Below are 17457 nucleotides of genomic sequence, written 5' to 3' on the forward strand. Positions count from 1 at the left end.
GTTCCTGGGTTAGTGGTTCTGTTGTGTGGTATGTGGTTGTTGGTGAGTATTTGCTTCAGGTTGGGGGGCTGTCTGTAGGTAAGGACTGGCCTGTCTCCCAAGATTTGTGAGAGTGTTGGGTCATCCTTCAGGATAGGTTGTAGACCCTTAATAATGCGTTGGAGGGGTTTTAGTTGGGGGCTGAAGGTGACGGCTAGTGGCGTTCTGTTATTTTCTTTGTTAGCCCTGTCCTGTAGTAGGTGACTTCTGGGAACTCTTCTGGCTCTATCGATCTGTTTCTTCACTTCCGCAGGTGGGTATTGTAGTTGTAAGAATGCTTGATAGAGATCTTGTAGGTGTTTGTCTCTGTCTGAGGGGTTGGAGCAAATGAGGTTGTATCGCAGAGCTTGGCTGTAGACGATGGATCGTGTGGCGTGGTCAGGGTGAAAGCTGGAGGCATGTAGGTAGGAATAGCGGTCAGTAGGTTTCCGGTATAGGGTGGTGTTTATGTGACCATTGTTTCTTAGCACTGTAGTGTCCAGGAAGTTGATCTCTTGTGTGGACTGGACCAGGCTGAGGTTGATGGTGGGATGGAAACTGTTGAAATCATGGTGGAATTCCTCAAGGGCTTCTTTTCCATGTGTCCAGATGATGATGATGTCATCAATATAGCGCAAGTAGAGTAGGGGTGTGAGGGGACAAGAGCTGAGGAAGCGCTGTTCTAAATCAGCCATAAAAATGTTGGCATACTGTGGGGCCATGCGGGTACCCATAGCAGTGCCGCTGATCTGAAGGTATACATTGTCCCCACATGTAAAATAGTTATGGGTAAGGACAAAGTCACAAAGTTCAGCCACCCACCTTGATTATCATACACATTGTAAGGAGGGTGGTCAGTTTGGATGAGCTATTACCAGCAGGAGAGTGAGTTTGTGTGTATGTGTTTTGGGGGGCAGTGGGGGTGGGTGGGTGAGAAAACCTGGATTTGTGCTGGAAATGGCCCACCTTGATTTTCATACACATTGTAAGGAGAGTGGTCACTTTGGATGGGCTATTACCAGCAGGAGAGAGAGTTTGTGTGGTGGGGGGCAAAGGGTGAGAAAACCTGGATTTGTGCTGGAAATGGCCCAACTTGATTATCCTACACATTGTAAGGAGAGTGATCACTTTAGATAAGCTATTCCCAGCAGGAGAGTGGGGTGGGAGGAGGTATTGTTTCATGGTCTCTGTGTATATAATGTCTTGTGTATTTTCCACAGTATGCATCCGATGAAGTGAGCTGTAGCTCACGAAAGCTTATGCTCAAATAAATTGGTTAGTCTCTAAGGTGCCACAAGTACTCCTTTTCTTTTTGCTAAAACAAAATGAATTCTGAATGACAGGAATACTAATAAAAGGAATCTGCCCACAGCTAGCCTTTTTGTTCTATTATATGTCACATTTCTGTATTAAGCCACTGTGCTAATTTCTTTCTGGAAAGGAGGGAACATCTCAAATATTATATTCTCATAGTCTGTCTGTAACGTGACAATAATAGAGAGACCAAAAAAAAAATCTGATTTAACTGAAGAGACACCAACCATTAACTGACTCTGCTCTCACAGCAGCTAAAGAGAAAACCCCAAGAGCAAGCTGAACACTAAAAAGGAAATTTTGAAACATCTCGTTAAATGAATACTTGTTTTATTTGCGTAAATCTTGATGTAGTCTCACTTAAACTTATCCTCTCCCTACAATATGGGCTCTAATCCTGCAACAATTTATACTCGAACTCAATGCTGAGCACTGTGAATCGTCCTACTGATCACAGGGCCCAAAATGACTGTGTTATATAAGGCAGCTCATACACAAGATGACACGTTTTATAAAAGTTCATTCTAGACATTGCTATGAACTTTAAATGACAATACACACATGCAAAGATAGCCACTCTATCCCCTCCTAAAAAACAAATTGATGTCGATGCTCTTATTTTATAAGGATAAGGATTATTTTGTACTATTCTGTCATAGCTATTCTGTCACCCTGTATGTATTGTCTCCGATAATCAAATATACAAATCTGAAGTAAACTTAATGTGAAGAAAGCTAAATAAAACTGTGCCTGATGCAGTTCTCTTAACTCAGCAGAATGGATACCCCACAACACCTTATGATCCGGTACTTCTGTTCCTGGCACTGCTTTCATATGAAAGTTCACAACTCCAGCTTCATTCAGTGATTCCAACAGATTTCCCTTGCCATCTGTATGTGGCTTTTCCTTCTTCAATCTTGCTTCTTGTCTCTCCTGTGCCAATCTGTATCAGGAGGTGCATGGTTTAAGCTTGCCACGACATAAAAGCAAAAATAAAAAAGTATCTGTGTGTAAAGCCATCATCAGCGATGGGTCTCTCTCACACTTCTGGACAACCATTCACTCTGAGCCAATGTGAAACATATCAAAGATACGTTTTGCCAATTCCCTTTAAAACCAGGAAACCAGGAACATGGCCTCCACCCAGCTAACTTTTTTATGACGATGAATATAGCAGGTATGATAAGCATGCTGCAAATGTACCAGCATGCTATCAGTTTCAATGAAAAATAAACAAACACTGAAAGCAGCTAATGGAGAACATATAAGAAAAGGGTAAGGGAAAACTGCAAAGTGGGCAAAATAACAAGTATAAAAAATTCAAAACACTGTAGTACCCAAACTATCTTCTTAGAAGTTATTTCTTTATTATTAAGTCTGTTAAAATCCCATTTACTTGGATTTGAAGTGAAAGCAATATCCAGTGGCTTTTGCAGATTCATTATAGGAGAGCATTCTTTAATTAGAGCCCTCTTATAAACAAGCTGTCAAAAAATTTACTCAATATAGTATTTGACAAATATAAAGGGAAAAACTCAGGACATGTACATTTAAAGTTGGTAGGATGAATTATTCAGACACTGGTTTGTATTTTGCACAATTCTAGCAAAATTATATATATATAGGGCCCTACCAATTTCACGGCCGTGAAAAAAGCATCACGGACCTTGAAATAATTGAAATAATTCTTTCCCCATGAAATCCGATGTACCCTTGTTCTTAGGAGAGCCCCAGCAAAGGGGGTTTCTAGCTCTTGCTGGGCACCGGAGGGACAGGACTTGTCCATCTCCTGCACAGCTGCTCAGGGAGGTGTGTGACACGTTATTGACATGAACTGTGACCGTATAGATCATTGTTGTAACCAATGTCCTATAGTCGCACCAAATCTTGTACAAAGGAGGTCAAGCAGGCGTCTATAGAAAGGTTGTAATTTGCTGGTTATGATTATGCTGTCTGTATTTGTGTATCATTTTTGTATTTGAAGTTATGAATATTGGCTATGTACTTGTATCTCAATGTGTTTGTTTCTAAGTAGCCTCAGTGAAGCATTTGGTCAGCTTCTTGAGAAAGGACTATTCTCAGTAAGTGTCCAATCAAGAAACACTTAAATGACAATGGACTTTGGAGTCCAGCTCTGAAGGCAGCACTGAAATGAGGGTGGCAATTCCATGACCCCGTCAAACAGTTTTGCGACACTCCCCCACCTCCCATTTTGGGTTGGGACCCCCACGGCTACAACGCTGTGAAATTTAAGATTTAAACATCTGAAATTGTGCAATTTACCAATTTTCAAATCCTATGGCCGTGAAATTGACCATAATGGACTGTGAATTTGGTAGGGCCTTATATATATATTTTGACATTATGTGGCAAAGTAGTTCAACAAGCAACAATATACATTTGTATATTAACATTACCTGTGCAAAAAGCTTTCTTTGGCCAATTCAATTTGTAGCGTTCCACCTTTCCACCTTGTTTTATTTAAAATGGACATACCTAGGAAACAAGCATTAGACAGAAAATGCTTATTACCCATGTATATAATATTTAAGTAATGTTTTTAATCATGTCGCTTTTTGCTATATTTTACATTTTGGAGCATTATGAGACTGATCCTGCCCCCAGTTAGACTACTTTGTTGATTACAGGTAGCAAATTTAGGGTCTAATATGGAAAACCAAAGACAAGATATTGTCAACATCCAAACCCTATTTTGACTAACAGTAAGTTAGCCAGTGATAAATAAACATTGAAACATTAGCAAAAACAACGAGGAGTCCTTGTGGCACCTTAGAGACTAACATTTATTTGGGCATAAGCTTTCGTGGGCTAAAACCCACTTCATCAGATGCATGGAGTAAAAAAAACACGGCTACCACTATGAAATTGAACGATTAAATAGCTCATTCCAAATAAGGACTGAAAAATTCAGATATATCTACATTCTTAGGTTCCCTCACCACTGTATCCAGTCCTTTCACACTATCTTCAAATAGAATTTACTTTTCTTCCCCTCCTTCCCAACAGATCCTACAAGCAGTGGCAGACACATTGGCAATATTGGGAGATGGAGATTGGGAGGGAAGTCCTTATTCCATGTAAAGAGAATAAGGGAAGCACAAAGTTTTAAGATGATTCTTAATTATGTTTAAACCAGATGGCCTATCCCTAAAAAGAAGATTTCCCTTATTCTTTTTCAAAGGTACGTTATCAACCCCATTCTTCCGGTGCAGATGACTGTGCTGAAATAATCTCAACTGGTTTACTGCAGATTACACAGGAGTTGCAGTTTTGTAATGTTCATATGACTACCAGAAAAGACTGAGAATCTGTATTTCCATTCTAAGAGGGTTAAAACTGACCTCCTTAAGGAAAATAAACTTTGCTTAAGCCAACGTTCTTTATTCCCTTTCGTCTCAGTCAATTCTAATGTCATATACAAGTATCAATGTATCAAAGAGAAGAAAATATGTTTAAGATCATTTTCTAAACCTTTTCACTAAGGGGCTAACATATACACTCCACCCTCCGCCCCTAACCCACTAGGCTATTCTGATAGACCATTGCCTGCACCCCGTAACATAAAAATACAGATACTTCAATAAAATACATTATTTTGAAGAGCATCTTCCATAAACACTGATTCCTAAAATAACTGAGCTAAACAGAATTGAAGAATGAAATAGCAAATGAGAGGCGGAAATTAAGAGGTATAGATGAAGAGAAAAACCTATGTCCCTTACTTCAATGGGGGTCTGAGTAGGTTCAGGTATTTGTTACATCCTTAGTTTACAGGGATTAAAATAAACTGCAACAAATATCATTTGTGTACTTACATCTTTTAAGATCTGCTTCAGAAATGCTGATGTTGATGTAAGCAAAAGTTTTCATAGGGTTCCCTGGTCAATAATTAGAAACATTTGGTTACTTTTGTATATAAAATTGTAAGTTTTTGTTTTTAAAATTGAAAACGTGTTCTCTACAGATGGTTAAGGAAAAGTAGTAGTTTTGAAATGGACGTTATTTTCCATTACTAGTTGAAGTAAAGAACAGTTATACTTCTAAAGAGCAAAATGAAAATATTACCCTGTTCATCTTTCCTGATAACAATTTCCACATCTGTAACATTTCCAAACTTGCTGAATCTTTCCTGCAGTTCAGCCTCAGAAACTGTATAGCCAAGTCCTCCAACATATAAACGTTTTAAAACTTGTTTTTTCTCCATATTAAAAAGTCAGACTGTCTCATTTAGGATGTATGTTTTATCTTTCTGTAAAAAAGGCAACAAAAAAAAAATCAGTATAAATGGTTTTTGTGGTTCTTGGGTGAACTGCACCTGTGATCTCTTTCTCAGTCAGTTGGTGGGCACTTCCAAGTGATGGACCTAAACTTGCACTTCTCTCACCAACCATATTAACTCAACAGGTCCAACAGGACTTGGTCCCTGCTATGAAATCTTCTCTGGGAACTGTGACCCAGCTTATTCAGAACAGAATATGATTTATTCAACAAACGGAATATATCAAGCAGAGAAAAGGAGGTTAAAATAACAAGAGTGCACTACAAGGGCTTCTGATGATCCCAATGGTAAATTGATCTAGGAGCATTTGCTGGATCATAAGGTTTAACACTAGGAACTCAGTATAAGCCCTGGTCTACACTACAGGGTCAGATCGAATTTAGCCGCGTTAGGTCGATTTAAAAATGACTGCATCCACACAACTAACCCCATTTTGTCGACCTAAAGGGCTCTTAAAATCGACTTCTGTACTTCCCTCCCCGACGAGGAGAGTAGCGCTAAAATCGACCTTGCTGGGTCGAATTTGGGGTAATGTGGATGCAAATCGATGGTACTGGCCTCCAGAAGCTTTCCCAGAGTGCTCCATTGTGACCGCTCTGGACAGCACTTTGAACGCCGATGCACTAGCCAGGTACACAGGAAAAGCCCTAGGAACTTTTGAATTTCATTTCCTGTTTGGTCAGCGTGGCGAACTCAGCAGCACTCAGCAGCACAGGTGACCATGCAGTCCCCCCAGAATCGTAGAGCTTAGAAAATGTTTCTACGCTCCCCCATCATATCCATCCCTGATGTTAACGCAGATTAGGAGGCGAAAAAACGCACTTGCGATGACGTTTTCCAAGCTCATGCAGTCCACCCGCACTGATAGGGCACAGCTGAATGCACGGAGGCATTCAGTGGCAGAGGCCAGGGAAGAATTAAGTGAGCGCAAAGAGCGGAGGCAGGATGTGATGTTGAGGCTAATGAGGGAGCAAACAGACATGATGAAGCATCTGCTGGAGCTGCAGAAAAGCCAACAAGAGCATAGACCCCCGCTGCATCCACTGTATAACCACCTACCCTCCTCTAGTGAGCTGTGGCTCACGAAAGCTCATGCTCAAATAAATTGGTTAGTCTCTAAGGTGCCACAAGTACTCCTTTCCTCCTCACCCAGACGCCCAAGAACGCGGGGTGGGGGAAGGCTCTGAGCACCCAGCCACTCCACTCCAGAGGATGGCCCAAACAACAGAAGGCTGCCATTCAAACAGTTTTGATTTGTAGTGTGGCTACAATAAGCAACGTGGCCTTGTCCTTCCCTCCTCCCCTACCCCACCCGAGCTACCTTGTCCTTTATCTCATTTTTTAAAAAATTAATAAAGAAAGAATGCATGGTTTCAAAACAATAGTTACTTTATTTCGAAGGGGGGAGGATGATTGGCTTACAGGGAATTAAAATCAACAAAGGGGGTGGGTTTGCATCAAGGAGAAACACACACAACTGTCACAGCGAAGCTTGGCCTTTCATGAAACTGGTTTTCAAAGCCTCTCTGATGCACTGCATGCCTTGCTGTGCTCTTCTAATCGCCCTGGTGTCTGGCTGCTCAAAATCGGATGCCAGGCAATTTGCCTCAACCTCCCACCCCGCCATAAATGTCTCCCCCTTAGTCTCACAGATATTATGGAGCACACAGCAAGCTGCACTAACAATGGAAATGTTGGTTGCGCTGAGATCTGACCTAGTCAGCAAACAGCGCCAGCGAGTTTTTAAACCTCCAAAGGCACATTCTACCCTCATTCTGCACTTGCTCAGACTATAGTTGGACTGCTCCTTACTACAGTCCAGGCTTCATGAGCCATGAGAGCAAGGGGTATGCTGGAGTAGGTGTGACCGCGCGGTGCTGCCGGCTGGGGAGAGCAGCCTGAGGCAGAAGCCTCCAGCTCGCATGATAGTCCAGGTAGGACTGAATCTCCAAGTGGGCCCCATCCTTGCCGTGGTATGGCGTCTGCACGGGTAACCCAGGAAAAAAAAAGGCGCAAAACAATTGTCTGCTGTTGCTTTCTCGGAGGGAGGGGCAACTGACAACATGTACCCAAAACCACCCATGACAATGTTTTTGCCCCATCAGGCATTGGGAGCTTAACCCAGAATTCCAATGGGCAGCGGAGACTGCGGGAACGGTGGGATAGCTACCCACAGTGCACTGCGTCTTAAGTCGATGCTAGCCATGGTAGTGAGGACACACTCCGGCGACTTAATGCGCTTAGTGGGGACACACATAATCGACTGTATAAAATCAATTTTTAAAAATCGACTTTTATAAAATTGACCTAATTTCATAGTGTAGACATACCCTAAGTGACCAAGAAAACCTACAGTTGATAATACTATACATTCTTCTGACATATCAGTCCTAAGCAGACTGTATGTGTAAGAGTTGTTTTTGACAAACATACCATAATTAATCAGGTGCTCAATTTGCCCCACCTGTTCGTTTTAAACATTTTATAGAACGTTTAATAAGTTTAAAGACACAGAAAGCACTCCTCTTTGTTCCTTTTGTGGGAAAAAGCCAAATATTTTTATAACACAAAGGAAAATAGCTTAAGTATCTTACATTATTGTTCTAATTAACAGCTAAAATTACCATAACTGAAAAACATGAGAAGAAAAGTCTCTTTCCAGTTTGTTTAAATTGTGCATTTGACAGCACTCTGTATGATAAATCAGTCAATTCCATCATTTGTGTCTGGGTCTTTCACAGAACAGTGGAGAGAAAAACATGTGAAAGAATAGTAAAATGTAACTGGAAAACAAAACAAACAAAACCCACCATCAGAAGCCTCCGGGCAGAAGCAATATCTGAATTACTTTTAATTCTCTTGAAAAAGGCTAGATATCAGATTAATATAGCAAACCAATTACCCGATTATATTAGATGACTTTGCTATGAATTTATTAGCGCTAGAATAACTAAAATTAGCCTCTAAATCCATATTTAGCCACCTAAATGAAAGTAAGCTGATTTTCACACATGCTGGGCACTTATGGATAACTCCATGTTAGTTACAACAGTATTTGTGGGTACTCAACATCTCTGAAAATAAGGCCACTTGTATTTAAGTGCCTAAATATAAGCATATTGGATGAGATACTGGTCCATCTAGACCCAACTCCTCTGATAGTGGCCAGCAGCAGATGCTTCAAAGAAGGTGCAAGAAACCCTGGCAAGAGTAATTATTGATTATTGAATAACATGCCCATTGGAGAAGTTTCTTTCTACAACCCTTGGTTAGAGAACGGTGCTCTTAACAGTTAATGTTCCTGCCAAACACTAAACTTAAAAAACTCCACACTCATATAGGGGAGGATAGTCTCATTGTCACTAGAAATATCCTATTACTTTTTTTCAACACCCTGGAGAAATGTCCAGTCCTGTAACTTATTTCGAAGAGTCTGCTAGGCTAATAATGCACCAAATAAAAAACTTTTCCTTTAATCAGTTTTTAGATTTGCTGCCATTCAATGTTATGGAATGTCCATTATATTCAGAACGCTCAGGGTTGACACATAGGGCCACTAATACAAACTGTGTTTTTTATCATTAGTGTCAGAAAAAAACAGGTACGTGTGAGAGAAAACTACACATCTATCCAAACATCAGAGGTAACACAACCTTCAGTTGTACGAGTTTCGCCGAATTACCTTCACTACATTGTGCCAACTTTGAACTGGAAAAAAAAACAGTCTGGGAATGGGGGGGGGGGCACGGCTCGGGCCCCCACAGCCCGGGAATGAGGAGGGTGGGGAGCGCCGGGGGGAAAGACAGAGACAGGGGCCATCCATAGCCCCGGGACGGAACAAGCCCGCCAGGCCCCTTTCGGTCTCGGTGGCTTCTCTACCGGGACTTCTCTCCACAGAGCCTCCCAACGCGGGCCCCAGACTCCTGACCAGGTCACCGCAGCAGCCTTGACCTCCGAGCTAGAGGTTCAGCCACCCGCCGAGGAGATCTCCCAGATTACACTGATCCTGGGCGGATACACAACGGGTTCACATACCGCACGTGTCAGCCAGGAAACACAGCGACCTCTTCCTCACGCACACGCGTTTCCTGAGTGCTGCTCTATTCACGCCCCCTCCCGCTTCCGGGACACACTGGAAAACAGGGTTCCTAGAGCCCCCACCACTTCCGTCAAAACCCCATTCGCATACGGCAACCGCCAGCGGCTCACTGTTCCCGACCGGCCGGGTATAGTTGGTACACATCTCTGGCTCGCGCAGGCCGTGCTTGGGCTCATCCACAGGGACCAGAACGCGGGGGTATCGCTCAGGCCAGCGCCCGGAAAACAAACAAAAACTAACTAACTAAGCAACTAACCAACCAACGAAGGCCGGGGCTCGTTGCCCGGAGGCTCGGCGTTAGAGTCGAGTGGGGCATGTGATTGGCGCCCTGGCCGGCTGTGTGCGTGTGGCCTGGGAAAAGTGACCTGGGCTGCTCCGGTGGTATCGCCCGCAGGGCAGCGGCGGGCGTTGGTTTGGGCGGGCGGTTCGAAGCGTCGGCTCCAGAGCGCAGGCAGCGCGGATTCCGCGGCCTGAAGGGACAAGACAGCCGGTGAGGCTCAGCCCCCTGTGGTGCTGTCATCACGCTCCCTGCCGGTGGGAGTTAAGTCTTGCCCTCTGTCCTCTCAGGGGGAGGCTGGGGTGGGGGAAGGTTTGTTCAACTGGGGCTGAAGCGGTGAATTTGTCGTGAAAGAGGCGCTAGGGCTGCAGCAATTCGGTGTCTGGCGCTCAAGCAATTTTTTTTTTATATTCATAACTGATGCAGCAAGCCCAGAGGTGCTGGGGCGATGAACTGCCAAGCCCAGAGGTGCTGGGGGCTCTGCCCAGGCAAGCGCTGACACAGATTAACCACTGGATAGCAGGGTACTTAACAGTTGGTTCCTCCCTCACTCAATGAGGAATCTTACAGTTCGTGGAGGGCTCTGCCTCCTCCTTTCTGATCATATTGGGTTCCTGGTGCCTGAGTGGGAAGCAGCGTCTGATCAGCAAGGGACAGACCTGAAGCCTTCTCTGTCCCACTATCAGGAGCCAAGTGCAGTGGTCGGAAGAAGGGTCTGCTGCCAGAGGGAGCTGGCCCCCTTTCTCCTCCTTGGAGCCTGGTCTGTCTGCCTGAAAACAAGCAACCAATGCAAAATGTCTGTGGGATTTCCCCGAGACTCGGGCCTGCATCCTCCTCACCCCTAGCCATTTGTGGTTTTGGCTCCCAGGGCTGGGAGCTAGGCACTTATATATTTTCTTTTGGGTTTATGAGTTAAGAGACTCCTGTCTTTGATTATCTGTATCTGATAGTTATTTGAATATATAGTAGATAAACATCAAAAAGAAAAATGACCTGTCTGGGTGCTGTGTATTCTAAGAGCAATATTTTTAAACTTCAACATTACAAATCATTTCGAGTAAAACACTCGAAAATCAGTTATCTTATTTCCTACAAAATTTTGAGTGGTAGGCTATTCTGTGATCAGACCCCTTGAAATTGTGCAGGGAGGACAGTGTAGGTGTTAGAGAGCAAACATTTAACTTCAGGAATTTGTATCAGATGGTATATGAAAGACAAATATTTAGACTTCATAAACGTACATGCTGCTAGTGATTTGGAAACTTAAGCATTTAAAAAATTGTGGTTAGTTTTCTTAAAATAAATATGTACATTGTGTTTTATTCTCATTTTGAGTCTTCTGTTTTGAAGATGTGCTCACATAGTGCTCACACATCCAAAGTGCATACTTATATCTGAAATACATTGTGTGCTGTACACTAATAGAGAAAATCTTTCTTTTTAAACATAAGCAGAGAACATACACATCTGTTTCTGGAAAATGTAAACATTAAACTGTTTTGTTGTATTCTCAAATATGATGTGCCCAGTTTATTTCTGGTGTGCAACTACATTAACATCAGAATTAATTCACCCAGTGTGTGTGTTACCTCTGCTGACCTTGCAGCCCTTATGAGAAACAAACACAGCTTGGCAGGCAACAGAAATGTTTTGGTTTAGAGAGTGTTGTGCTGTGTTTAGGAAACAAACTGTTGGTAAACAGCGCTATTAATATAGATTCAGTACAAACAGAAACATATGTAGACAACAAAGGACTAGGTTTGAAAGAACACAATTGAGATAAAACAATTAAAAATTCCAATAAAAATAAAATTCACAATTTTTATCCATATTGAGTTTTGTAATTGCTACAACTATCTTTCAAATTTATAAATCCTGAATTTGGTGCGTAAGAAGCTGGCGAAATCTTCAGTTTTTCCAGAAATTAAACTGCTTTTGTATGTGGACACTTCCATTGTATCTTTGTTGCCTGCTGCTGATTTGATGGACAAGCTATTTTAAGAGTCAAATACTGAAGTAGTTTCTTCAGTTCAGAGACTACTTAGAGCTGTGAACTGTTCACATCTCAACATTGTTGCCATATTTGATGTAGGTCTTCTATCAGTTGTTACTGCTGATTTAAATATTTTGCCACAGTATAGCAACTTAATGTGCTTAACCACCCACTCCCTTCCCTACCATTGGGGTGAAATCTTGGATCTGTTGAAGTCAATCACAAAACTTCAGTTGACTTCAGTAGACCCAGGATTACACCTCTGGATTTGGAACCTACCATGAAATCTGTGTATTTAAATGAGACCAGTATTAAATTCAGTGGAAATTAAAAGGGTCATAGGGAATTACCAATTATTTCCTACAGGGTTGTGTATTTGTTGCATTAGGTTTTATTATACCCTTTCACGAAAAATCCTGTATGAGGAAAGAACACACAAGTTAGAACCTTCATCAGGTTGTCGTCTCTTCCACTCACTTCTTGCTCTGTGTTAGCTCAACTCATAGGGTGGCATAAGAGTTGGAAGCTGTTGTACGGGAATTTATTATGCTTTCAGCAGGATTAACTGCCATCTGTTGTTTTTTTTTTTTTTTGCTTATAAAACAAACACCTAATGACAGCATGCAGCCTAGAAGGAGCAGACATTATGCTTTGATGTGTCCCTAATTGTAGAATGTTCCAATCCCCAATCTTAGAGTGATTCCAAGAGGGGTTTCTGTGGAGTCTTAGGGGACTCAGTTTGTTCCCATTTCTGATAGCACCATAGATTTTTTTCCACTTAAGTATGGGCCTGATCCTGTGCCTGTTGAAGTCAATGGCAAAACTCCCACTGATTTCAGTTATGCAAGACTCAACTCATTTGCTTTCCTTTAAACCTCATAGTAGAGGGGAACATATGGCTCAGTATCTACAATTCCTTTGATTTTAATAATATTCTGTAGCTAGTTTAACATTAAAGTTTGTCAAATATGTATTTGTTAGTCAAAAACACTCGTATCTAAAATATTTAGTTTTCAGAATTGGTAAGCTGTGTGAGCTGACTCATGTAATCTTTTTAAAAAGGGGAGAGAGAAACTTTAATATTGTAGTGCTATATATTTCATAGTTTTAGAATCAATAAATAGGATCAAACATTAATTGTGTTAAAATGAATATACTTATTTACAAAATTTTGTATCATTTTAGTAACATTGAATCTGAGAAATGGAGAGTGACATTTATCAAGTTTATGAAGATGAAATTCATTCTTTGGAAGAAGAAATTGAAATGTTAACTCAAAAGTTTGAAAACAAACAAGAATCTACATTTTATTCTGATGAAGAGATACAAATATCAATGTATGTATTTTATATGTTCAGATTAATTTTGGTTTTTGAATGTGTGTTCAGCATTGTTCTTGTCCACCCTTATTCATGCTGTTTCATAAAGTAAACATTTTAGCAATAAAAGAATCAGAAGTATTGAGAAATGCACTTGGTAGTTTAGTGGTGGCTGAAGTGTAGCCTTCAGAAGTTTGCAGTGTGACCTGTGGCTGCCTTCTTTAATATGGAGGTACAACCTGTGGAGTTCACAGATTCTATCATGCACTGCTCTGTGCCTACTCTCTGTTGCATGCTGCACCTCTGTATTAAAAATGAGGATAGCAGTGATTTGCTATATTAAATTTTATGTTGGGATCCTGACAAGTTGCTAATTTTTTGACTCTGATTTAAATCTATAATTACAAAGTAAAATAATCTTCTTGAAGCAAATGGGGTTTTTTTGATTATCCTAACTGGAAAGATGCAGATAAGCTGCCAAAACTCATTTTACTGAATGCTCCTGTGTCAATGTGAGAGCTTTCCATAACCACTAGCCTGTTGGTACATGGCAGGGAACATAAAGTATTTACATGGAATAGAACTTACATGAGTAGTGCCACTGAATTCAAAGTATAACTGAAAACATAAGACATTTCTGAACCACCTTCATAGATCTACATGTTAGAGCAACTCTTTTTAAAAGGTTTCTCTGTGCCCTGGTGATTGCTAATGGATCTTTTCAATTCTAGAAAATCACTCCAAGGAGAATCTAAACTACATGAATCTCCACCAGATCTGAAAGCTGAACTGGATTGTTTAGAATCTGACCTCTCTTTTTTAATGAAATTTACTGGCATTTGGTTCACAAATTACTCCAAGGAAACAGTGGAAAAAAGTAAGCATTTGGTTGCCTATTAGTAACATTGCAAGCATTTTGTCACAGTTTGTTTGCAGTTGCAGATTATAATTCAGCATTCAACATTTGCAGAAAAACTTGTGCTCTGAAATGATAAAACACTAGCACAGTAATTGCTGGTAAATGGAATTCTGTGATGTTTATACATACTGCCAAATGATTCTTGGTTTTACACTCAATGGTATTAAAAGGTTATAACAGAAGACAGAATGTTGCCAATATATCTATCGCTGGAGATACACTGAAGATCTAATTTGACTTTCTAATCCATTTGGTAGGAAAGTTTTTCACTTACATGGTTAATTGCATGATTTATATTGTGTATAACATACATTGCCCACTCTTCAAGTTTATAGCTTAATATTGTTTTTGCTAATGGGGAGACAGAATAATTATTGAATGTGATCAGAAATCTAAAATATTTTAACCTACTTTATAGCTGGAAACAAAACTATACAGAAGCACAGATTGTCAGGAAATTGCTATTCACTGCCTTTTCAGATGGAATTTCATCTTCTAGAAATACAGGTAATGACAAGATATTTCTATGGGTGGGGGGGGGGGGGAATCCAAATGGTTATGGATGTGTATTTGTCATGATAGAAGAAATCTGAACTTTTGGAATGGGTACTGTCACAGTCCTGGCTGAGTCCCCCTGGTGGACAGTCCACTGGTCTGTTATAATTGGGTCTGCCTTTGAATCCTACATGCATCAAATCCAGCTGCATTTGCAAAGTCTAGTCACTGCTTCCATTTGAGGGTCTCCTTAGACAGTCTCCTGGTTAGGCCTGTTGTCTGGCACCCTTACTGGGATGAGGGTCTCTGCAGTCCCACTGCGATAGGACCCAAAATTCATGTTGAGACCTTCCTAACTTCTCCAACCACTTTGCACATTCTTCCAGACATCCACCTAGCTGTGGTTGCTCTGGTTTACAGTTCCTTTGTCAGGGACCACAAGGTTGTTCAAGCAAGGAAAACAGGTTCTCCAAAGAAACTACTTAAAATACACATTTTACTATGAGTGCTTTGCCTGTCCAGGGACATTCAGATTTAAACTGGATTAAGTTTCAGCAAACTAATTCCACTTTACTCCTGAATGAAAGCATCTACAGGGGTGTGTGTGCGTGGGTGATGGTGGTGGAAACGTTTATTTTATGCACATTGATTTCATACCTTTTAGCTGATTCACCTTAACTTACCTGAGTGTCCCCTATGTGGACATGCCCTTAGCATAAAAGAGTTACAGATTTATGCAAAGCAATAGATGCCTGAATGCAATCCCGCCCTTAGAGTTCTTACCATTCCTGAGAGTTCTTGGGATTGATCAGTGTTGGAGGTAGACAAAGCCTCTCCTGCCTCCACTCCAGCTGTGATGTCTGTTTCTATTGATGGGATGGACTGCTTGCTTGGAGAGCATGTCCGTTTTAAAAGCAGTCTATGACAACTTTTCTCAAAAAGAAAAGGAGTACTTGTGGCACCTTAGAGACTAACCAATTTATTTGAGCATAAGCTTTCATGAGCTACAGCTCACTTCATTGGATGCATTCAGTGGAAAATACAGTGAGGAGATTTATATATACACAGAACATGAAAAAATGGGTGTTATCATACACACTGTAAGGAGAGTGATCACTTAAGATGAGCTATTTCCAGCAGAAGAGCGGGGGTGGCGGGGGCGAAGAAAACCTTTTGTAGTGATAATCAAGGTGGGCAATTTCCAGCAGTTAACAAAAATGGGTGGGGGGTGGGGGGGGGAATAAACATGGGAAAATAGTTTTACTTTGTGTAATGACACATCTACTCCCAGTCTCTATTCAAGACTAAGTTAATTGTATCCAGTTGGCAAATTAATTCCAATTCAGCAGTCTCTCGCTGGAGTCTGTTTCTGAAGTTTTTTTGTTGCAATATTGCGACTTTTAGGTCTGTAATCGAGTGACCAGAAATTGAAGTGTTCTCCGACTGGTTTATGAATGTTATAATTCTTGACGTCTGATTTGTGTCCATTTATTCTTTTAGGTAAAGACTGTCCAGTTTGACCAATGTACATGGCAGAGGGGCATTGCTGGCACATAATGGCATATATCACATTGGTAGATGTGCAGGTGAACGAGCCTCTGATAGTGTGGCTGATGTGATTAGGCCCTATGATGGTGTCCCCTGAATAGATATGTGGACACAGTTGGCAACGGGCTTCGTTGCAAGGATAGGTTCCTGGGTTAGTGGTTCTGGTGTGTGGTTGCTGATGAGTATTTGCTTCAGGTTGGGGGGCTGTCTGTAAGCAAGGACTGGCCTGTCTCCCAGGGATCTGTGAGAGTGATGGGTCATCCTTCAGGATAGGTTGTAGATCCTTGATGATGCGTTGGAGAGGTTTTAGTTGGGGGCTGAAGGTGATGGCTAGTGGCATTCTGTTATTTTCTATTTTCTATGTTGGGTCTGTCCTGTAGTAGGTGACTTCTGGGTACTCTTCTGGCTCTGTCAGTCTGTTTCTTCACTTCAGCAGGTGGGTACTGTAGTTGTAAGAATGCTTGATAGAGATCTTGTAGGTGTTTGTCTCTGTCTGAGGGGTTGGAGCAAATGCTGTTGTATCGTAGAGCTTGGGTGTAGACAATGGATCATTGGTGTGGTGTGGGTGAAAGCTGGAGGCATGTAGGTAGGAATTGCGGTCAGTAGGTTTCCGGTATAGGGTGGTGTTTAGGTGACCATCGCTTATTAGCACCGTAGTAGTCCAGGAAGTGGATCGCTTGTGTGGACTGGTCCAGGCTGAGGTTGATGGTGAGATGGAAATTGTTGAAATCATGGTGGAATTCCTCAAGGGCTTCTTTTCCGTGGGTCCAGATGATGAAGATGTTGTCAATGTAACGCAAGTAGAGTAGGGGCATTAGGGGACGAGAGCTGAGGAACGTTGTTCTAAGTCAGCCATAAAAATGTTGGCATAGTGTGGGGCCATGCGGGTACCCCAGCAGTGCCGGTGATTTGAAGGTATACATTGTCCCCAAATGTGAAATAGTTATGGGTGAGGACAAAGTCAAAAAGTTCAGCCACCAGGTTTGCCGTGACATTATCGGGGATACCGTTCCTGATGGCTTGTAGTCCATCTTTGTGTGGAATGTTGGTGTAGAGGGCTTCTACGGCCATAGTGGCCAGGATGGTGTTTTCAGGAAGATCACCGATGGATTGTAGTTTCCTCAGGAAGTCAGTGGTGTCTCGAAGATAGCTGGGAGTGCTGGTAGCATAGAGCC

At 41.7% G+C, this 17457-nt stretch overlaps 2 protein-coding genes across 6 annotated transcripts in view; one reads left to right on the forward strand and one right to left on the reverse strand.

Annotated features, from left to right (window-relative positions):
* The window catches only part of NOL8 (nucleolar protein 8), a 31095-nt gene extending 21339 nt beyond the window's left edge, over window positions 1-9756 (reverse strand). Inside the window, exons 1-5 of one of the 4 annotated variants that reach the window (XM_048858285.2) lie at window positions 9668-9756; window positions 5419-5602; window positions 5169-5231; window positions 3750-3828; window positions 2128-2275 (exon numbers count right to left, since the gene is read on the reverse strand). In XM_048858285.2, coding sequence (XP_048714242.2) covers window positions 2128-2275; window positions 3750-3828; window positions 5169-5231; window positions 5419-5557 — 429 coding nt within the window. In that variant the 5' untranslated portion in view covers window positions 5558-5602; window positions 9668-9756. Of the gene's footprint in view, window positions 1-2127; window positions 2302-3749; window positions 3829-5168; window positions 5232-5418; window positions 5603-9667 lie in introns of those variants that run through there. The other 3 variants (XM_048858286.2, XM_048858287.2, XM_048858288.2) reach the window with 3 other exon arrangements.
* Window positions 9757-9872: 116 nt separating this feature from the next.
* CENPP (centromere protein P) overlaps window positions 9873-17457 on the forward strand; it is a 315918-nt gene continuing 308333 nt past the window's right edge. Inside the window, exons 1-4 of one of the 2 annotated variants that reach the window (XM_048858371.2) lie at window positions 9873-10265; window positions 13187-13338; window positions 14052-14197; window positions 14658-14746. In XM_048858371.2, the coding sequence (XP_048714328.1) occupies window positions 13205-13338; window positions 14052-14197; window positions 14658-14746 (369 nt within the window). In that variant the 5' untranslated portion in view covers window positions 9873-10265; window positions 13187-13204. The remainder of the gene's footprint in view (window positions 10266-13186; window positions 13339-14051; window positions 14198-14657; window positions 14747-17457) is intronic. The other variant, XM_048858370.2, reaches the window with a different exon arrangement.

Source organism: Caretta caretta, chromosome 7, assembly GCF_965140235.1.
Source record: "Caretta caretta isolate rCarCar2 chromosome 7, rCarCar1.hap1, whole genome shotgun sequence".
NCBI classification, from domain to species: Eukaryota; Metazoa; Chordata; order Testudines; family Cheloniidae; genus Caretta; species Caretta caretta.